General features: G+C 41.8%; 1 protein-coding gene across 2 annotated transcripts in view; it reads right to left on the bottom strand.

The window, feature by feature from the left end:
- The window catches only part of exoc6b (exocyst complex component 6B), a 132,101-nt gene that overhangs the window by 38,212 nt on the left and 72,303 nt on the right, over positions 1 to 21,586 (bottom strand). Inside the window, exons 17-21 of one of the 2 annotated variants that reach the window (XM_080891102.1) lie at positions 20,450 to 20,584; positions 20,021 to 20,209; positions 15,742 to 15,771; positions 4,756 to 4,897; positions 258 to 331 (exon numbers count right to left, since the gene is read on the bottom strand). In XM_080891102.1, coding sequence (XP_080747228.1) covers positions 258 to 331; positions 4,756 to 4,897; positions 15,742 to 15,771; positions 20,021 to 20,209; positions 20,450 to 20,584 — 570 coding nt within the window. The remainder of the gene's footprint in view (positions 1 to 257; positions 332 to 4,755; positions 4,898 to 15,741; positions 15,772 to 20,020; positions 20,210 to 20,449; positions 20,585 to 21,586) is intronic. The other variant, XM_080891103.1, reaches the window with a different exon arrangement.

Raw genomic sequence — 21,586 nt, forward strand, 5'->3', positions numbered from 1 at the left:
CTGGGATGTGGGATAACAAAAAAAAAGAAGAGAAAACGAAGAAGGAATAAAATCAGAAAACCAAATGAAGGGTGAAGATGAGGAGGGTTGAGGGGAGTGTGAGGGAGGATGGGAGAAGGATGAAAAGGACAAGGAAGTGGGGGGGAGGAGGAGGAGGCAGAAAAAAAAGATAGTGGGGTAAATAAAAAAATAAAGAAAAAAAACACACAGAAAGAGAAAATGAAGGAGAGAGGACCACGAGGGAGACAAAGACCTACTTGTCTCAAGTCACTGAAGGCCAGAAGCAACGTGTCACCCTGGAAGCCTGCGACCGGGCCGGCTCTGGCAAAACCTGTGGGAAAATACAAGCCCGCCACCCCCAGTCCACCCCCGGAGAGAGGGAAGAGAGGAGGAGGAGGAAAAAAAAATAAGAGGGTGAAAAACAGAATAATAAAAGACCTGGTCGGATTTGCTATGCATCGGGATAGATTGGCAGACAAATGACAGCCTGGGGAGGAGGGGGGAGGAGGGAGGAGAGGAAAGGGGAGGGCAGGGTGTTAGAGTCATGTCGCTAGGTCTTGCTGAAAAAGAGTGTGCGTGCCTGTGAAAGTGTGTGTGTTTGGGGTGATGCAGACTTGGTGAAAGTGAAGGAGATAATGTCAGAGTTTTAAGGCTAGCGCGCGCGTGCGTGTGTGTGCGCATTGCTTGTACAGGGCTTAGCTGTTCGATTTTGAACCCAGACGTGAGGCCTGTGTGTGCGCGTCAGGGTCGTACGGAGTGTGAACTAGGGTCTTGGCGTCAGTTGGCTCAGTAAACAAGCCGAAGCGAGGGAACGAGAGGAGAGGAAAGAGGAGCGCCGTGGTGTAGAGAGGGAGCCAGAGCCAGCCTGTAGCTAATCTCTTTTACCTCAGGACACACACAGAAGCACAAGGCCATACACACTACAGCACTGATTACACGCCCGCCGTCTTCACTGACCCCAGAGACACACACACACACACGTCCTGCACATAAACTTTGAAGCCATCGCCTAAGCTAACCTTTTAAACGATTCTTCCACCCAAACTTGGTTCAACTTTCTCTTAATTTCTCCCTCTGCCGTCACTTAACAGGCACTGGTCTTGGCAGCAGCAACAGACCTATTACCACTCGCTCCCTTTTGAATATTTCAAATTAGTGACAAATCAAACCTGCTCTCTATCGCTCTTTAAGGGAAACGAAACAGGAAACCCATCACACCGGCTGTTCCTCCAGGCTTAGTGTTAGCAGACAGCAGTGCTTTGGGTACGTGGAGGCGCAGCCACTCGAGCAAAGCTTTCGCAACTTAAAAAGCCGGCCACAGCCCTGTTTCACACCACCTGTTCAACGTTTTCCTGCCCAATGCCGCTACACTTTATACAATCAGAGTAGCACGTTGGCTTGTTTTGTGCATTCAAACTTCCACACATCTTTTAACTTGCAATCATTGCTGTCAACGGACACGGGTAACATCTCTTTCACTACTAGTGATAACTGGCATGCAGTGCCAGTCAGGTCATTTGAACCGCCTCAACGAACCCTTTAGGGCACAGCTGTTGAACTCCAGGCCTCGAGGGCCGGTGTCCTGCAGGTTTCAGATGTGTCCTTGATCCAACACAGCTGATTTAAATGGTTAAATTAGCTCCTCAACATGTCTTGAAGTTCTCCAGAGGCCTGATAATGAACCAATCATTTGACTCAGGTGTGTTGACCCAGGGTAATATCTAAAACCTGCAGGACACCGGCCCTCGAGGCCTGGAGTTCGACACCCCTGCTTTAGGGTCTGCTCAAGTCCAAGTGACATAAATTTCATCATCAGATGAAGAGCACTAGTGTCCTTGTGGACATTCACATGCCTACCTGTATTACAGGGCACCAGTTATCCATGCACTCCTGGATATCTCCTCAAGCGGACTTAAAGGAAGTACAATCTACGCCTAAGGTGGTGCACATCCACAAGAGAGGGGAGTCACTGTACAGCCAACCATCCATCCAGACCTCCACCCTAAGGTGTTTTCTTGTGTCTCAGTGGCTTCCCCGCTCTTTGTTGTTGGGTTCAAGAAATGGTCAGATTCTTGAAAATCCCTGATTCTTTTTGTGGTTTTCTTTTAGCGAGTAGATCCTGGAGGTTATAATACATTTATGTTCATCTCAAACATACATTTTAAATACCTGCTTTGAACACGTAGCACCTTCTACGTTTGATTCTAACTCCCACGGTTCATTTGTTTCCTCCTTTCATCTCTGGATGTATTTCCCTGTAATATTTATATCTTGTCTTCATGTCTTCGCTCCCTTCTTCACCTTTGAACACGTCAAAGCTACAGCATCATTTGTAGTACAAAAATATGACTTAGTTCTTTAACCTAGGTGCCGTGGCTTGTGCGCTTTACAAAAATGACTGGCCCGCTACATGTCCATGCGCAAACTGGAAATGAACTAAGGCAGCTTGGCGATGGCTTTCGAGAAACTGACTCTTTCCTAACTTGTTCATTTTGTATTTTTCACCCAGCATATACAAGATAATGGGAAAGCACAAGCCTGCATCCTCCGCGACGCCGTTCCCAAAGCCAGATAAGTGGGGATGGTCGCTTCACTAAGGCCAAAACAAAAACGTGGCTCATAAATCAGGTTTCCATCCCGGATAGTTTTGAGGTCAGGATTACGGATGCCCCGTTTTTCATCCTCGACTTTAATGTTTTTCATTTTATTCTCACTTTATCCATCTCCATGCTCTGCTTCTTTCTCTTAAGCCCCATCCACACAAAGCAATTCACTCGACGGGATTCACTTTGTAGCTGCCAGCTGGTGGCTGCTGTGGATAAACTCCGGACGCTAGTTTCCCACCCTGTCACACGTCCGTCTACAGTACCCGTCCCTCCCATTGGCTTTGCTTCAGGGTAGAAATTAGTTTAACCAGTGTCCGTCCACTCTGTGGCAGCGACAGTCACTGACGGCCTCTGGTCAACGGCCGGGTTTGAACGCTTGCTGCCCGCTGTGCCATGCTCGTAGCTTCACACTCTCATCCTCAACTCTTTTTCCTTCTCTCCATCAATGCTCCTCTGCTTCTCTCAGAATCCGACATCTCCTCCCTTTTCCTCCCCACACTCCCCTGGTGATCGCATTCATTCATCTGTACCTTCCTTTTTCTCTTTATCCCTAGCCATCCTGAAATTCCTCCCTTTATTCAAACTCTAATCCCTCTTTCTTGTGCTCTCTTCCTTCACTTCCTCCTTTTTTTATTTAAACCTCACTGTTAATTTTCATTTAATCCCTCCTCTCATCCATGCTTTCTGCTCTTCCCTCTGTCCGTCTCATGTGCCCTCCTTCTGATTTTCATTTGATTAATTTCACAGCTCTTCCATTTAATCTCATTTTCTTTGTTCACCTGTCCCTCACCCGAAATCTGTTCTGTCCTTTAATTTTACCCACTCATTATTCCACTTTTTGCTTAAAGTTTTCTTCTTGTTGCTCTTGAACATTTAACACTTTTGTTAGTCATATTGCTGTTTTCACCGCACTCGTGCAGTGACTTTTTAAAAAAGCTTACATTACATTAAGTGTATTTATTTAAACACAATAAACACAATTATTTGCCCCCATTTCTTCCACTCAAACTGTCCATGCATCTTAAACTTCTCATTTCATCCCCCTTTCCCGTTCCTCTTCTTCCTTTTTTAGTACTTTCTCCTAATATTTAACCCCCTTTCCCATTATTATAAGGCATTATTCTGTCTTGCATTTCCACTTAAATTTTTAACTCATCTTCCACTTTCCTTTTCTTCCATCCATCTACTGTACCATCAGCTCCACTTTTTTCCCAGTTTGACTCCCACCCCTCCCAATCCATTCTGAAAAACTAACTCTGTAACCTGCTAACCCCTCCGCAGCACTGCATGCATGTCACTGCACATCACATCACCCACACGCTCTCAGTGACTCTAAGAACCTTGATCATGTAAAAACCGAGCCAGCGACGCGTCTCGCTCTTTCATTCCCTGCCCGCCTTTATCTGCAAGCTCTGCATCTTTGTGGCTCCGAACCAAGGAGAAGGAGGAGGGACAGGAAAGAAAGAAATGAGGAAGAGAGGGGGAGAGCCAGGAGGATGATGGGAAGGAGAGAGGAGGCTGGAGACAAGGAGGAGAGTAAGGAGACATTCGAGGAAAAAAAGATGGAAGAGCAAGAAAAATTAAGGATTTTTAGAGAAGGGAGTATCGAAGATGCTTTCCCTCAACCATGCAATTGGTTGTTCCATAGCGCCCCCTGTGCTCTCAGATGCAAAGTGCAAACATGGCTTACTTCCAGCTCATTTCATAAAAGCGGTCTCGTGTGATTAATGTCTTTGTGCGACTCCAAGACTTTTAATTCAAAGAAAAATGCATTTCATGTTAAGGAGATGTGCCTCCTCACTTTCATTTGGGCTAAAAAGTACATGTGTGCACGTGTGAGTGTGTGAATGAAAAACAAAGTGGAACAAAGAAAAAATGAAAGAGAAAGAAGAAACTGACAAAGAGAACGCAAAGAGGTGAAGAAAACAGTAATCTGACAAAACATTTCTCTTCTTAATTCGTGTGTCAACATAAATCAAACGTCCAACCATAAACTTTGTAAAGTTTGCAGAAAAGTAACAAACGATCATTCTGAAGGAAAAAAAACAAAAAGACACAAAACCTTTTCACATATTTCTGTAAAAAAAAAAATGCTTCAACACAAAAACCCACTAATGAAATGCCCAAACATTTGCACTGCGACACTCACTCTCGCACTCCTTCACGTCGGTGTCGAGCTGGTGCAGAGCGCCCATGGAGATCTGTCGGACCTCCGGGTCAAGCAGGAGCTGCATGAGGGACGTGGAGATGTGCTTACAGGACGACATGCACGCAGTCTGCGCTACTTTACCCTGAGAAAGAGCGAGAAGACACAAGGAAAGAAGAAAGGAGTGAAGTGAGGATGCTGCATTTTCTTCTCTTGATTTCTAAACAGAAATGTAAAATGTGTCGTTTTTCACTGCTAGACTGAGCTCTCATATCTCATAACCAATGTGCATCAGAGGTTAATGAGGGTGATCTCTGCCTGTGCAGCTACAAAATGTGCCCAAAAACTAAACACAACTCAAAATTTCAGCTTTTTTTTTTTTAACATACACCCACACACAGCGACGACAAAGACGTGTGCTGCATTCAGGTGCAGTCAGAATGATGAAGTGGCATAATAAAAGAATAAAGGCAGGGGATAAGGAAGTGCATGACTAAACATTAATATAGAAACAACTTTGACTGGGTTCGATTTTCTGATTGTGTGTGTGTGTGTGTGTGTGTGTGTGTGTGTGTGTGTGTGTGTGTGTGTGTGTGTGTGTGTGTGTGTGTGTGTGTGTGTGTGTGTGTGTGTGTGTGTGTGTGTAGTCTCAGTGACAAGCTGTGGCCTCGTGTTTGACCTCTATGACTCCATACCAACAACATGAAGCAAAGAGATGAAAAGGAGGAAGAAGTGGTAAAGGGTTTTTTTAAAAAAAAAAAGGTTATGTGAAAGAGCAAAAGTTCAGTGGGAACCGAGAAAGAAAAGGGGAAATCTAGAGCTTGAGAAGATGATTAGTTTTCTTGTAATCTTTAAATAAACAATTTGTATGACTTAATTCCTCTTTCCTGAGTACCATCAACATAATTTTGACGAGATGTTGCTTTGAGAGAACTACTGAGAAAAAAAAGGGGAAATCAAGTCTATTAAAAGATCATCTTAACCTTGTAAACTCTGAGTGAAACGCCGAGCAGAGGAAGTTTCCCTGAAAGGCCTGATTACACATATTAATCCTGACGTGACTTTGATGTGTCCGGCTGACACCAACGCACTTTAGGGGTGATTAATAAGAAACGCGGGACCTTTCATTTGAAGCCCTGCATATTTAATTACCTTCATTAATCACACAGTGAAGCTAAACACACATGTATACATGCAGCATGTGCAAATACACACACACACACAACATTTATATTTGTGTGAAGCATGAAGGTGCTGGTGTGAACCTAGTGTTTATACAGCTCTAATCACACATGTGACTCTGTTTCCTTGTGTCGTTTGCAAATATTCATACACAGCGAATAAATTGTTGATATCTTCCTGCAATTGTTAGCGTGCATTCGATGTCAAATTAATTGAATTTTAGTCGTTTTAGCTCTTTGCGCTCCGTTTAAAGCAGACTGCAAGTGTTTTCATCTGACCTGCCAATCAAAGGAAGGCAAACCAACACTGTGAGCAGTTATACTCCCACTTTCTTTATATGCTGATTAATTCAGAGTAAATGCTCTTAGAAGCCATACCATGACATAAAAAGAAGCAAAACTCAGGACATTTACCCCCTGACCTCCCTGAACACATAAAACATTATGCTAAAACATAAGGAATCACAGCTAGCAGATAGACGATGGTATCAAAACCTACTTTGACCAGCCGGCAATCACACTGTGACCCAAAACACACAGCAAGTTTTCCCCACTGAATTCTCAGAAACCAGATGAAACATCAGGGCACCAGTTCCTGTTTCTATTCCTCTACGCGCCGTAAACTGTTAACCGTGACCGATATATCAGCGGGGGCCGTTAGCAGCCACATGCTGATAAATCTGTATCTGCATTTATAACGGCTCAATTTGTTCCTCCGCTCGTTACCAATACAGATATTTGGTGATTTAAAAATCCCATGTTCCAATATATAGGCTATTTTTTTTCCCCCTGCTTGCAGACACACGAAAAATAAACCCTTCCCCAGCGTTTGTGACATGAAGGTAAAATTTAGCTGGACTTCACTGCATACGCAAAAGATGCTGCACAAAAAAAAAAATACAGGAAAATTATTTTATTTAATTCATATGTCAGGAATTATTTAATCAGTAAGGATTTTAATCGGGGCCTCAAAGACACTATCGAGGGCTGTCCATGGATGTTCCTGCAGCATGATTTTGTAGAGGGAAATTAACTGGCATCGATCCTTAACACATCAGACAACCCGAGCAGCAATTTCAGCAGCAGATCCCTTCAGCCTCGCTGTATGACGACACCAGAGGTCGTTCCTTCCTGCTCATCAGACTCTACACATACTGAACTGGACTAACTGCACTCCATCACTTTTTGTACACCACAACGTACATGTGCACCTACAATACCTGTAAAATCCTTTTAGTAACATTAGTGTTAATTTTAACTCTTTATTTATCCCTCCATTTCTACATTTCATTTTATACGGTTGCTTTGTTGTCTGTTTTGGCTGTGTGTACGCTGCTATGACAACTCAATTTCCCTCCAAGCTTGATAAAGCTTCTCCAAATGCAAATTTAAGCAGTTCTAAATGTGAGGAAGTTACTCCTTTCATTTCGGCTTTTGGATAGTGGTTCATGGAGAAAAAACCCTTTTCTTTTCTCCGATGTTGAAAACAGGAGACACTCACTTTTTAACTAGTGCTCGTCTTGTGTTAAAGTCCCATCAAGTGGCTTTTGTTTCCTGCAGCGAAGGTAATCACAGAACCAGTTAACCTAACCAGCATGTCTTTGCACCCTGATGCAAACGTGAAAACTTGATTCAGAAAGACTCAAATTCAAACACAGGACCCTCTTGCTGTGAGGGGACAGTGCTAACCACCACTGTGCGAATGCTCTCATTTGTATATATTAAAAAAAAAAAAAAACAGAAGCATAAACACATTTCTAATCATAACTTTAAAATCAGCGTTGTTTTTCTGCACACTGTCCACGCAATCTGGCGTCTAGACTGGGATGGAAACCTGCAGCGAATGTCCAAGCATTAATGAATGTACGAAACAAGCAGCACAGCACATTCATTATCCTTTCAATTGATCCCCTAGTAAAAATCCTGAGTAATGGCTGAGCTCCCAGACTTTTCCTATGGCTGAAAATACCCTCCCACCGATTCCCAAATACATCCAGGAAATGTGAAATTAAGGAAAAACAAAACAGAACATTAACAGACACATTAGTTAAAATTATTGGCTGTCATTAAGCAACGATTTAATCAAGACATTATTTTTATTTTAATGACACACTTTAATACCATTTCCTCTGTTTTCCAGGCAGCAACTCAACTCACTGCCGCTGTAATAAAACTGTTTCCCCTCAGAGATCCATAAAATTCATCTTATCTTATATAACAAACCCGACAGCAGCAAGAAAGAGAAAAGAAAAAAAAAAGATCTAATTGTAGCAGCGCATGAACTGAGATCCAAGTCAGGAAAGAGTCTGGAGAGCCTTCACCTCACAGGGAAAATCAAATTATACACAAGACACACACGTGCAAGCACATATTTTTGAGAAACACACACCTACGACTGGCCGGATATCCTCCAATACGACGCTGACCTCTGAACTCTGCGTGCACACAAACACAGAATACAGTGTTCGCACAACCTCGGGGGTCAATTATCATCGGGTGAGACCGAGCGTGAAATGAGCTAATTCTATTTACATGTCCTAAGCAAGGAATATCTGACACACACACACACACACACACACACACACACACACACACACACACACACACACACACACACACACACACACACACACGTCTTTCTGACAAAAATGGCGTTGCCTTGGACTTCAGTACAGACAACTGGGAACGATTAGCCTGAGGCACAGTGGAGAAGAGGAAGGAGAGGAAAGTATAAGATGGGAAAGGAAAGGGGGTGAAAAGAAAAGGTGAGGGAAAGGGTGGAAGGTTGGGATTAAAAAAATAAATAAAAGCAGTGACAATTGAAGGGAAATGTGGGAAAAGGAATGGAAAAGAAAGAAAGCATGAGGAAAGGTAAGGAATGACTAGGAAAGAAAAGATAAAGGCAGGAAAGAGAAGACGAGCACAGGTGACAAGGTAACAAAGGGGGAAGGAAAAAGTTAAAAAGAAAAAGGGTGGGAACAAAAACAGAAGAAAAACAAAAGAAAAGCTGCTGAAAAGCGATTCCGCTCCCTGAAGACCAACACAGAGAGACTGAGGAGGAGCTTCTTCCCGCAGGCGATACGGTCTCTCAATCACACTACCACACAGTACTGACCCACACATATGGTTCTTACACACACACTGGACTTTCTGGACTTTGTTTTTGCACAACACTGGTCACTATATTCTTCATTTCCAGTTAATACTTGTACAGCTGCTGTTATTGTGTATATATTTATTTATATTTAGATTTCTTCATACATTCTTATATAGTTCTATATTGTGTATTGTGTATTTTGTTGTACAGTTATTTTATTTTCAACTTTAATTTATATATTTTATCTTATTCTTCCCAGTTAAATTTACCCTTCATTCTAATTTGTGTTGGACAGTTATTTCATTTTTAACCTTAATTTATATTTTATTCCTTCCTAGTTAAATTCACCCTTTTTAATTTTTCATATTTATTTCCTATCTTATTCATAGCCTTTTCCTTTTTTGTTTTCTTTAGGTCACGAGCAGTTGTCCAAGCATTTCACTACATATCGTACTGTGTATGACTGTGTACGTGACAAATAAAATTTGAATTTGAATTTGAATTTGAAAAGTGACAAAAGGAAGAGCAAAGTAAGAAAGGGTGATGAAAAAAGAAGGAAAATAAGAGGAAAGAGAAAAACAAGAACAGGTGAGCTGGGGAAAGGAGGAAAGGAACCATTAGGACAGCTGGAAGATGTAAATTTAAATAGATGTGATCAAAGGAAGAATGAAACTGGTTGAGTACTGGTGAGGAAGGAAGAAAGGGAAAAGAAAACAAGAAAAATGTAAAAGAGTGAAGAATTGAGGAAATGCAGGTAGCAAGGTGAAATAAGGCAAAGATGGAAAGAAGGAAAGAAAAGAAGAGGATGCAAAATATGAGGGGAGGTGAGCAAAGGAAAGGTAAGGTGAGGACAGAGGAATAAAAGGAAAGGATTCAAGAACATAAATATGTAGAGAAGAGGAGGTGGGAGAGAAGTTAGTAAGGAAGGAAGAGAGCCAAGAAAAGGAAACTAGAAAAACAAGTGATGCTTCTCCTCCATCCTCCCACCTCCATCCCTCCTTCTAACTAACGAGAGACGTTCATCAAAGAGCTCATTAAAATCTACTCAGCGCCTAACGGCTGAACAAATAGACCGAAAGAAAGAGCAGGCCAGGTGGAGGGAACGAGGTGAGGGGAAAGGATGGGGACGAGACTGGCGGGGTCAGGCGGAGAGACAGACGACGGGTGGTGGTGAGTAATCAAGAAAGAGGAAGGAAGAGGAGGAAAGCACAGTTGAAAAAAACCAAACATCTGCTCGTCCCACTGTTCAGGATATGAAAATTCACCTTCAGGTGCTTTCGCACACGCATTAATCTCCGACGTTAATATTTAATCGTTTTTATGTGCGGGAAACCTACAAATCGCTCTACGCTGTGATAAACCTGCTGTTTGCTTCCTTCCAACAACTAACAGCAGAGAAAGTGGAGAAAGGCCTAGTGTTGCTTCACTAGGCCTGTGTGAGGGGAAATGATGGGTATGTGACACATGCTAGTGCCACATTAACAATAACACATCCAACTGTGAGTTTGACCACCTGATATCTAATACTTATGTTCACAGTGCTAACACAGTGCTAACTGCTAACAGTTTCCATCTAGTCAGGTAATGTCCACCCTAAATGCTTCCATAGGAATTAAGGAGGTAAATAGCAGCCAGGTCCTGCTAATCAATGCATTTAATTAACTGATCATCAGCAGATGTGAATACCTCTATAAAAGGTACTCACAGTACACAATGCCGCAATATTCCCAGGAACTAGCCCAAGTACTACATCTGACTCTAAAGGGCTCAGTTAGCATGGCAAATGTTAAAGTTTGTGACACTACAATTAAAATGTTTGAATGGATTGTCAGCAGAAAGGCCCTGCAGCACGGCTTAGGCTTGCAAAGTTGAATATGAACAAACTACAAGGCTTCTGGAACAATGTCCTTTGGGCAGAAGAGACCAGACTGGAGATGTTGGGCCATAATGCACAACAACACATCTGGAGAAAACCAAACACAGCATATCAGCAGAAACACTTCATACCAACTATCAGCACGGAGGTGGAGGCGTGATGATTTGGACACCTTGCAGTCATGAATTTCTCTCTAGAAGAAGTACTCTATAGCAAGAATGTTAAAGTCATTTCACATTGTGAGCCACATACAGAGCCAGACCAGTAAAACTCCCCAATGTCTGTCTGTGACTGTAAATGCATTTAACTACACATTTAATTCCCCAGAGGTGTTAATATGAGGGAAAGAAGTGTGATTTCAACAGCATGTCTCAGTTTTTCTACACAAATAAAGGTGTAAAAATACAGAACAAAGTTCTGGCTGCTCATATATTTCTATAGTAGAAAGACTATCTACTACTTAACTTTAGTATAGTATGAATGCCTGCGGAGGAGATCTTTATCAATAGGAAAAGTTGTAAAACCTATGAAAAATGTTCTAATCACTATGTACTTAACTGACAAATATACATCTGGTGTCAATACTAGAGACACAGTTATTTGATCAACTGTGAATATAAAATTATATTAAGAGCAAAGCTTTAAAGCCCCTAAAAAAATCTTAAAGTAGTTTTTTTTTTTTTTTATATCTGGCTCATGTTGATTGTCAGCTTCCAGCACAGCAAACTTGAGAAGAAAGTGTTCAGGTTATTCATGGTCTTGCTTTGTGGGGGTAAATAAATGTGTAAGTGTGGCCACATGTATTACTCCAGCAGTGACTGAGGCAGAACAGGTACCTGAATACAGGCCAAATAAACACAATGATTTTCCCTTCATATAATCTTAGATCGTGTTCAAGCTAAATTTAATCAGTTACTTTTAATAAAAACATTCATGTTTATGGATCTGTTAGAAGCACCAGAGCCTCACATGTAAAAGCGTTCAGCATTATAGACTCATGTGCAACTCCCCCCTTTTTTTGGACAGAGCTTGTTTTTGAAGTGCCCCCATCTGAATTCAACTGCAGTCTCATAATGCTAAAAGCAGGTTGAGTTATAAACACAACAGCACCGTAAGTCAGCGCTTCACAACGCCACAAACGCACTGATTCACAACTCCTGGAACTGATTCGACATGGTGTATAATATGCTCTCTGTCCATCCAGAAACCTGTCAATCATACGAACAGCCACGCAGCGCAGCCAAAAGTCAAGAGGTGGGATCACAGCAAAAAAAAAAAAAAAAAAAAAATGACACTGCAGGGCGACACCCGGCTGTAGTGCTTCTTCACCTAAATCTGCGTCTGGGGGATACGAGATTGAGCGCTCCGGGTAAATCTGAAGGGTTACAGGTGCTTATTCTGATTAATGACCTGAAAAAAATACTATAAAAGGGGGGATATACTGATGTGTCTGAGACCGTGCAGGGCGCAGGCCCAGGTTAAGGCTTGTGGAACAATCACAGATTTCTGCACCAGGCAGGTATTTGTTCATGTCACTCAAGAAACACCACAAAAATGAAGTCTGGACTTTTGTGCATTTTTGTGAGTGATTTTTTCCTTCTTTTCTTTGACTGTAACCTTGACACACAGACACACAGATACACAGAACCAATGCAAGCAGCTTTACTTCAAGGACTACAAACCACATTTGATCTGACAGACACCAGGGTTGGAAATTTCTTTTGTCTTTTGAAGCGGCTGGTAAACACATTCTTCACATTGGCCTTTTCCCTTTGTTTCATTAGAGCCTGTTTTAGAAATCTGAAGAAAGTGAGTACCAGACATCAGGCTTGGGCGGTATCCATCTTTTCATACCTTCCTGACATCACACAGGGTGTTTTTAATGGCACACAGTGGCCTTTGTGCAGCTTTTGTACGGTTGTCTTTGTACACCACCACAGTGTATTGTAAATGAAACATAATCAAAATATGTGATTGAAGTGCTGACTTTTAGCTTTAATTCAAAGGGTTTTACAAACATTTTGTATCAACTCTTTGGGAATTACACATTTTTTTCTGCAGTTGTTCATCTTTAGAGGCTCAAACTTAATGTGACAATTGACGGGTGGTTTCATGGCCAGGTGAGATATGTTCTCTTGTGATTTTGTGATAAATGAAGCAGATATGACATCTGAAGTTGATTCTAAATGTCGAGTTTGTATTTATAGCTTTTTACTATAATTTTAAAGCTGACCGCCGTTAAGCGAAAAACACCCAAGTAAACCAATCAGCGAAAACTTCAAAACTGTAATTCCCTGGACTTTGAACAATCATCTATGCACTGCCTTTAGTAAGTCCAGAATGGGGCATGAAGACATCACCTCGGCCTCTCACCCCTTCTTTAGCTCCCTGTCTGTTTTAGAATTGATTTTAAGATTTCATTGCTTACTTTTAAGGTTTTCAACAGACTTGCATGTTTGTATCAGTCTGAGCCGTTTCACACTGATAAACCTGTAAACGCTGCAGTTATCTTACCAGTTCCTCTAACGCACGCCTAAAACCAAGAGGTGATTGAGCTTTTACAGCAGCAGCACCAAATCTATGGGATAATCTACCTCTCCGTATCCACAAAGCTCAGACAATACACTCGTTTAAATCTTTATTCGCCTAGGCATTTGGTTCCAGTGCAGCATCCTTAGATTATTGCATTTTGTGTTATAAATTTATTTTATTTTTATCAAATGTTATTCATTGTGTTTTAAATGTTGTGTTTCCTGCTCAATTGTTCTGGATTTCAGTGCAATGTTTGATGGCGCTATACAATTTTAATGTACAGCACTTTGGTTACCTCTGTTGTTTTTAATATGGTATATAAATAAATTTGACCTTGTGCAGCAGCCAAACGGCTCATTGTTAAAAAGAAATGAAGGCACTGGCCAGCTGAGCTACAGCAAAAGGCCTGAAAGACCAGAAAATACAACTAAAGTGGATCACAGATTTATTTCTGTGGTTATGAAAATAAACCTGTGTATCACTGTCAAGATCTGCAATCAGGAGACGCTTATACAGAAGCTGTACAACAAGACGCAAATCACTGGCTACACTAAAGACCACAATGGTCAGATTAGACTTTGCTAGAAAACATTTAAAACATGTTAGACAAATGAATCCAAGATTAACTTGTACCTGATGGGAAAAGAAAAATACAGATGACAGAAACAGCTCGTGATGCAAAGCTATACTATGCATCTAACATGGTGAAGGCTGTGTTATGGTGTAAGCGTGTATGGCTGCCAGTGGAACTGTGTCACTAGTGTTTACTGATGCTGTAACTGCTGATAGAAGCAGCAGAATGAGTTAGTAAGAAGCGATTCTTTCTGCTCGGATTCTACTAAATGCTGCAAAACTGATTAGACAGAGCTTCACAGCGCAAATGGATAACGAACCAAAGCATAAGCTACCCAAGAGTTTTCAAGGCAAGGAAAAGGACATTCTTCAATGGCCTTTTGTTTCTATGTTCTGGCATTTGTTGTGAAGCAGTTTGCAATAAATATCACACAATTTATTTATTCAAATAGAATAAAATTCAATTAATTAGTGCTCCGGACTAAAAAACTAAAAAAGGAAAATGCTTGAATTTCACTCAGCAAAGCCGACACACACTTCTTGGATCGTCTGTACCACACAGCAAGCCATAAGGTTAGTCAGCTAACCCATTGGACAGTGGAAAAGCTGGGTGCTTCAACTGGGAGATACACCAGGGGAAGGAACACAGCGAGTTTTTCCCAAAGAAATGCTCAGTGCTTAAAACAGAATAGGTTAAGGTGATTAACGAGCATCTTTCACATTACACTCTGACTTTAACAAAATCAACCCAACAGTCAGAAACAACCTTCAGCTGTCTCTCATTGATGATGATGATGATGATTACGATGGGTCTGTGTAGTCACCACACCAACACTCGTGCATGTAGAAGGACATTGACCTGTGCCCTCGTTACATAAGGAGGTGTGACATTAAATCATTGCTTGACGGATTTATAATGAATCTCGGAATAATATTATTAATTTATTGAGTCAATGAGGAATTTATACAATAACTCTTTCACCACAACTGATCCCTGACATCATTGTCCATGTTTGATCTCCAAGTCTGTGTCCTCAACAGAGTACAAAACAACTTTTTAAAAGCAAGCAATCCGCACAGCTTCTTCCTTTCGGCCTGTTTGGCTGCCTCACTTTTATCAACTGGACTAAACCCCAAAATACTCCCAAGTTACTGGTTACTAACTTGCAATTGACAACTTTCACAGCTCACTGAGCTCAGCTGCTTGTCCACTGACAGAATCTGTCCTCTTTAATAGAGGACTGTTGGGGGTTTTTTGGACAACGTTGAAGGAAATTACATAATTTCCTCAGGACAACAAAAAAGTCATGCTGTGCAGATTTGTAAATAGTCTTCTTTACTAATACACATCGATACCGCCCAAGCGTACCAGATATGCTCTAGTCAAGATTGGATAACTCTCAGATAGAGAGTTAATTATCAACTGTTTATACACAGTTATAATACATAACAAAGGTTTCATACTATGACTGAACCTACAACAAAATGACAATTTAACCTGCCAAAATATGTGGTTCAGTAGTTGAAACAAACAGAATTGTGCCCCCATTTCCTTCCCTGGTTGGGACAGAGATAACACCGATTCAGGCAAACGTGCATCACTCTCTTTTCATCTTGCATGCTGGTCGATGCGTTCTAGTGAGGAGATTTAAGGTCAGGGTTGAGGGTTAACAAGGTGAGTCAGGGGTTTGTAAACATCACTCCATCACAACAGCAGCCCAGATACTCACCGGTAAGGTAGCGTGTTCTATGGGTGTTCCCTAAAGCAAGAAACATAAACCAGGATATTTAGCACAGGGCAAAGCATCAGAAGTCATGTGTTCTTAATGGAAGGAAAAAAAAAAAAAAAAAAAAAAAAAGAGTGGAAGGAGTATATAATGGCTGCCTGGAAACAATCCTCCTAAATCAAATCACTGCAAGGACATTGGCAGCTTTTTCTACCTCAGTGTGTGTATATATTACACACAGGCCCTCGAGATGAAGCTAATCTGGCTTTAACTGGCACTTTGTGCAACGTGCTGAAGCACCACGCAGATCTGGTGGACACAACGGCGGCAGCAGTGGCCAAAACATCTCAGAACACTACAGAAAAATGATCTAAGTGCCCATAAACCATAAAACCGAAGTTTGCTCTCCAATATTCATGTGACTGTTTTCACTCCAGAGGACTTTTCACGTCGTCCCCCTTCTGCTTTTAAAATTTGAGCCCAATTCGATTATGATCCTTTTTCTAAGTAGACGTAGTATTAGTCTTTGGATAAAGGAAACGCTTTCCTTTCTAGGAACTGAAACTGAGGCATGAGACGAATAAGTGTAATCTTTCCTGTGGCTGTTCAGGAAATATGAGCCAAGTACCTTTAGAGCTTTTACATTTAATACTAATAGGTTTAGAGCTGTTTAAACAGCTGACACAAGCATGTGCAAAAATATAGCGAGCTGATCGCTGCAGGAATGTTTCTGTAACATGCTGCTCCTTCACTCCATAAATATCGGATTGGGGTTCGTATGTTTGTGCTGTTTTCAATGTCCTTACTGTTGGCTGCATAACATCCAGGACTTTATATTTGGATGTTATTTTGTGGACTTGGAGAAGACATTCAACTGCATCCCTCAGTGAATCCTATGGGGCTTAATAGTTGATTGCACAGTATTTAGGTTTCATGTTATGTGCCATTTGGTCCATGTAAAAATACAGGGCTTCACATTGCCACCAATAAGTTACTCATACTGGGCTCATAACGTCTATGGACAAAATTTCAGGCACAGCTAAAGATCAGAGAACATCCTAAAGATCACGTCTGCTTCCTGCAGATGATGTGGTCGGCATGGCTTCATCAAGCAACGACTTCCAATTTGCACCAGGATGGCTTGACTGGGATGGGAATGAGCATCTGCAAGTCTGAGGCCACAGCTGTCAGCCAGAAAAGGGTGAAGTGCTGGTTCAGGGTTGAAGATCCAAGTATCTAGGTGTCTCGTTAATGAGTTGGGGAAAGTGGTTAGATGGACCTACAGTGATGTGCTGGAAAAGAGCCAGTTGAGCTGGACTGGACCAACTGAGACGCTTCCTTGGTGAGGGTTTTTGGGTAGTGTGCAAAACTGACGACACACTCTGGAAAAATCAACAGAAAGCATCTTTTGGCTGCATACCTTTGTACCACCCCAGAAGTAGGAGGTTTAGATATCTCTTTTAAATGCTGCTGCTCCCTACTCGCATAGACCCAGACACACAGTAGGACATGAATAAAGGGGCAGTATAAACGTATTTGTTAATTTATGCCCCTATAAACCTGTTTACGCACTTTAGTAGTATCCAATTCATTTCTGTGAAACCTTACTCTTTCACACAATCACCTCTTAATCTAGGAGGTCATACCACCCAGCATCATAGGTTCATAGCATCTGATCTGCTTAGGAGGCCCCACACTGGGTGTTAACGTGTGTGTGATGGGGTCATGTCCAGGGCTTGTGGGGGTGCAGAAAAAGCCTCTTAGAAATGCTAGAAAACACTTGGTGCATACATGTGTGGGTGCTTAAGGCCTTGTGACCCTCTGGGACTAAATCTGCGTGCAAAATCACCTTAAAGCTAATGTGTGTGTGTCCGTGTGTGAGTGTATTTCTGTGTGTGGTGTGTAGGCTCTCAAATCGGTTTGTCTGCTTAAATGATCAAAACAGCTGATACAAAATCCGATTTCAGGCTTTAAAATTCAGTTGTTTGTTTGTCATTAAAAGCTGAGCGGGTTAATCCCATTTTACTTTTTAAATTAACCCAAAACAGTAGATTCAGAGTGGGAACAACATAGCTGGGATATTAAGCTCTGTCCGCTTTTCTGCTCAGCATGCAGTACAATGCCCCTCTATTTTCTTCAGTTCCTTCTGAAGGCTTTGTATAAACGATAAACGTAGCGAACATGATGCCATCCACACATTTTGGCCGTTACCATCTTGTTTACTTGAAACTGAAAAGTGAGCGTATTTGGACAACAGTGCAGTGCTGCGACTGATTTGAGGTTTGGCTAGTGAGAAACAGAGCAAACACTGGACCCGCTGCTTCTACAGCCCTGTCCAGTTACCCTCGAGTAACTGCCCGTCTCCTGGCATCTCCTCTGCACTCTTGAGACTGTGCAGGGAGACACAGCACACCTTCTTACAACATCACGTAAAGTACTAGAGAAGCTGAATATCTGTGCAACCTGAATGGGCTTCAGGCGAACTCGTGCTACTAGTAGTGAAAAAGCCGCTAACAATAAGGAAAGTTGGAGGGGAAAATGGAAAGAGCAATGATGTGTGGCCACCATCTGCAAACCATTGTCTTTTTTGGAAGGATGTCCTGTCGTCGCCTTTCCAGTCACTGCTGTCACTTTTATTTGCACCAAAGCAACTAAAATGGATTCACAATGGCTTCTGCTTCCTAGTGTGGGACTGGTATGCCTGAACTTTAACCCTACTTAGTGTAGGTTTCACTGTCATGATCAAGCATTCCTTTCATTTTCTTTGAACAGTATAATTATTTCTTTCCACTTTAGAAACACTTTAAAATGTGGAAAATTGCGCTGTGATATCCTGACCTGAAGTGTAATGTCATTAAAGTTGGGCAGCAGCATCACCAGCCTGAGTCTGTATATAATCGAGTGGTCCTGACCCAACCAGCTCACCCTTTAATAAGCTTAGCGGAGCCCATGTTAACGACCTAACCTGTAACAAGCTGATCCTTTAACGAAGTAAAGCAGATTGTGCTGCCCTGTGATGCGTCATGCTAACACGAAGCGAGACGGACAAATGAACACAACGGCACACTCAGAGTAAATACAACACATGTGAAAGACAGTGCTACTAAACCTCCTTTTTGTAATTTAGAAACATTTCACATTAATCTCACAGGGGGGGGGCGCTGTGAGGCTGTTTTATGATGACCTTAGGACGACCTCATGTCTTGGGCACAGGAAACGATATTCCTCTCTTCCTAGTGAGATCGATTCTCGTAATGGTGGCCAAATTCATAGCAGAGCCCTAAACGAGTTCAGTTTCATGATCATTAATATGCAAATTGTTGTCACAAATCGATCTGTGGCCATGACTACTGTTCACAGAGAGTTGGGGACGGCTGCAAGCACAACACTGGAAGACGGTGAAAGATGCTGTCTTAAGGCCTCTCTGTGTTGTACCGTCTGATTAGCAGGCGGTTGTTTCATCTCTCTGATAAACACTTTAATGACCCACATATTGTGAACACTACAACATCCACCATACCTGCTGCTAAACCGAAGCACGCTGTATACACTTAGGATGTCAACTTAGTTCATTCTGGCCAACAACACCCGGACCTGCCAGAATCCCCAAGTTTTGTACATTTGTTTCTGTAGCAATTTGAGATTCATCTTTAAAAACTTTTTAAGAAAGCTTATCAATTTTACTCCTCACTTTCATTTTAAAACATTACATTCTCGTCTTCTTTTACTTAAATTCATTTTAAGTTATAATTTAATCGCTGTCTGCTGTAGGACAGCACGATAATCGTTGTTTGCACAGTTTCATCACAGAAAGAAGGTCCTGGGTGCCTGAGTGGGTTGTCTCGTGGTACTCTGGTTTCCTCCCACAGTACAAAGACATGCAGTTAGTGAGATTAGGTTCACTGGTGAATCTAAAATGTAATCTTATGTGTGGAATGTGAGTGTGAATGACTGTACGTCTCCCTGTGTTGCGACAGACTGGCAACCTGTCAGGGTGTACTGATCTCGCCCTGTGGCAGCTGGGCTGCAGCCCCACAACCCTGACCTGGATAAACTGGATGGAAAATGGATGGATGGAGCACTGTTATAGTTATTTAGTTCTTTATATTTGCAGGTGAGATATTTGCAGATTTCCTTAGTTGTGCTGAATGGCTCGATTCTCTGTTCTGGTGTTCCAATGCTGTAAAGTCTATAGTGTGTGTGTGTGTGTGTGTGTGTGTGTGTGTGTGTGTGTGTGTGTGTGTGTGTGTGTGTGTGTGTGTGTATTCATGTGTTTACTAACAGGGAGATTGGTGAAGACACTGAAGGTGCTCTTAAGAAAAGCAATCAGGTCAATCAGGTAGTCGCTGGCAGCCAGATTCTCGCCTCCGGGCACCGCAGCCATCCAGTCGTAATCAGCCAGCTGCAGGAACTGGTCAATCTTTGCATTCAGGCTGGTGTAGATCTCCGCCTCTGCAGCATGACGAGCATCCTGCGAGAGAAGATTGTAACCAACAGAGAATTTTAAAAAAGGAAAAGAAAAAAAGGAAAAGTATCATAGAATTTACAAACTGGAGACACGTGCGTGCCTTCATGTTGCAGACAGACAATGCATGGCACGATAAACAAACTGTGTGGAAAGGAGGAAAAAGAAAGGAAGAATGGGGGAATAAAGAAAAAGTAAAACAGCTGGGGAGAAAAGAGGAGACAGAGGAAGAAAGAGCAGCCTTACCTTAAAGGTGGAGGTGCCGTACAGCTTGGTAGCATTTACTGTGTCAGGAGGAACATTGGTTATGTTTGATATGAACTCCTCCAGGAAGTGGCAGCTCTGCTCCAGGTGAGTGGTGTTAATGATCACCTGCACCAACTACACAAACAGGACAGACATGTAGCCGGTCATCTTTGGATTCTTTCTCCTTTTGTTGTGTAGTTCTTTTTCCTCACATTTTTTCACAATGTGTCATCTTTTGCAAGTGGAACATATTGAACAGTTCGACTTTTTTTTTCCAGCATGTGGGCAATTTTTCGATGAAATGGGCCGAGAGCTCGCCAAAAAGCCAAATATCAAACATACCACCGAATTTAAAAGTATAATGTCTCCTGTGGACCGTGTGGGATACGTTTGCCACGTTTACTGATATTTCTTAGGTTAAAAAGTACAAACGGTTACTTGATTTTTGGCTTTAATCGTGAATTTTTATGCGTTAATCGAATCCAAACTGCAATACGTGCAATGACAGGAGCAAACGGGTGTGCAAATGCATTCACATTCTGCAACAATCAGTCTAGTGACTTCCTCATAAGCCTTAATTTGAACAACAAATAGAGCTTTGTGATTCTTAGATGAACTTGTTTAATAAAGGATGCAGACATGCTGAATTTTCCATAACACGTCGTCTTATCATTACATCCTGTCCCCGTGAATTAATGATGTTTGTGCTCTAGTGTAGCCGCTGAGCATGAAAATAAACAGCAACGGAAAGTGGAAAATATTAAATCATCACTTCACATCACATTCTGAAGCGATGGGACAACAATAACAGTGGGCCGAAAAGAGGAAATGTCTGTTTTTGGGAAAGTAAATGAGCTGGAAATGCTGAGAATCGCCATTCTGAGTAAGAGAACTACTCTGAAGTTGTGCAAGCGACTTTAGAGTAACACGTTCACTCTGAGAAGGTTATTACAAGTGTCAGGGGTGACAAAAGTTGCACTTGCCAAAGAAAACAACATAATAAAAGATAGAATCAAAAACATAAGACTTCACTTGTTTACTGGCTCACATCACTGCAAAAATCCCCCATTCAGAGGCCATTATTGTAACACAAGTCTAATGAGCATTTGTTCAGTAGAGCTCTGTCTCCATCTCTTC

The sequence above is a fragment of the Rhamphochromis sp. 'chilingali' genome (assembly GCF_963969265.1).
Source record: "Rhamphochromis sp. 'chilingali' genome assembly, chromosome: 1".
NCBI lineage: Eukaryota > Metazoa > Chordata > Actinopteri > Cichliformes > Cichlidae > Rhamphochromis > Rhamphochromis sp. 'chilingali'.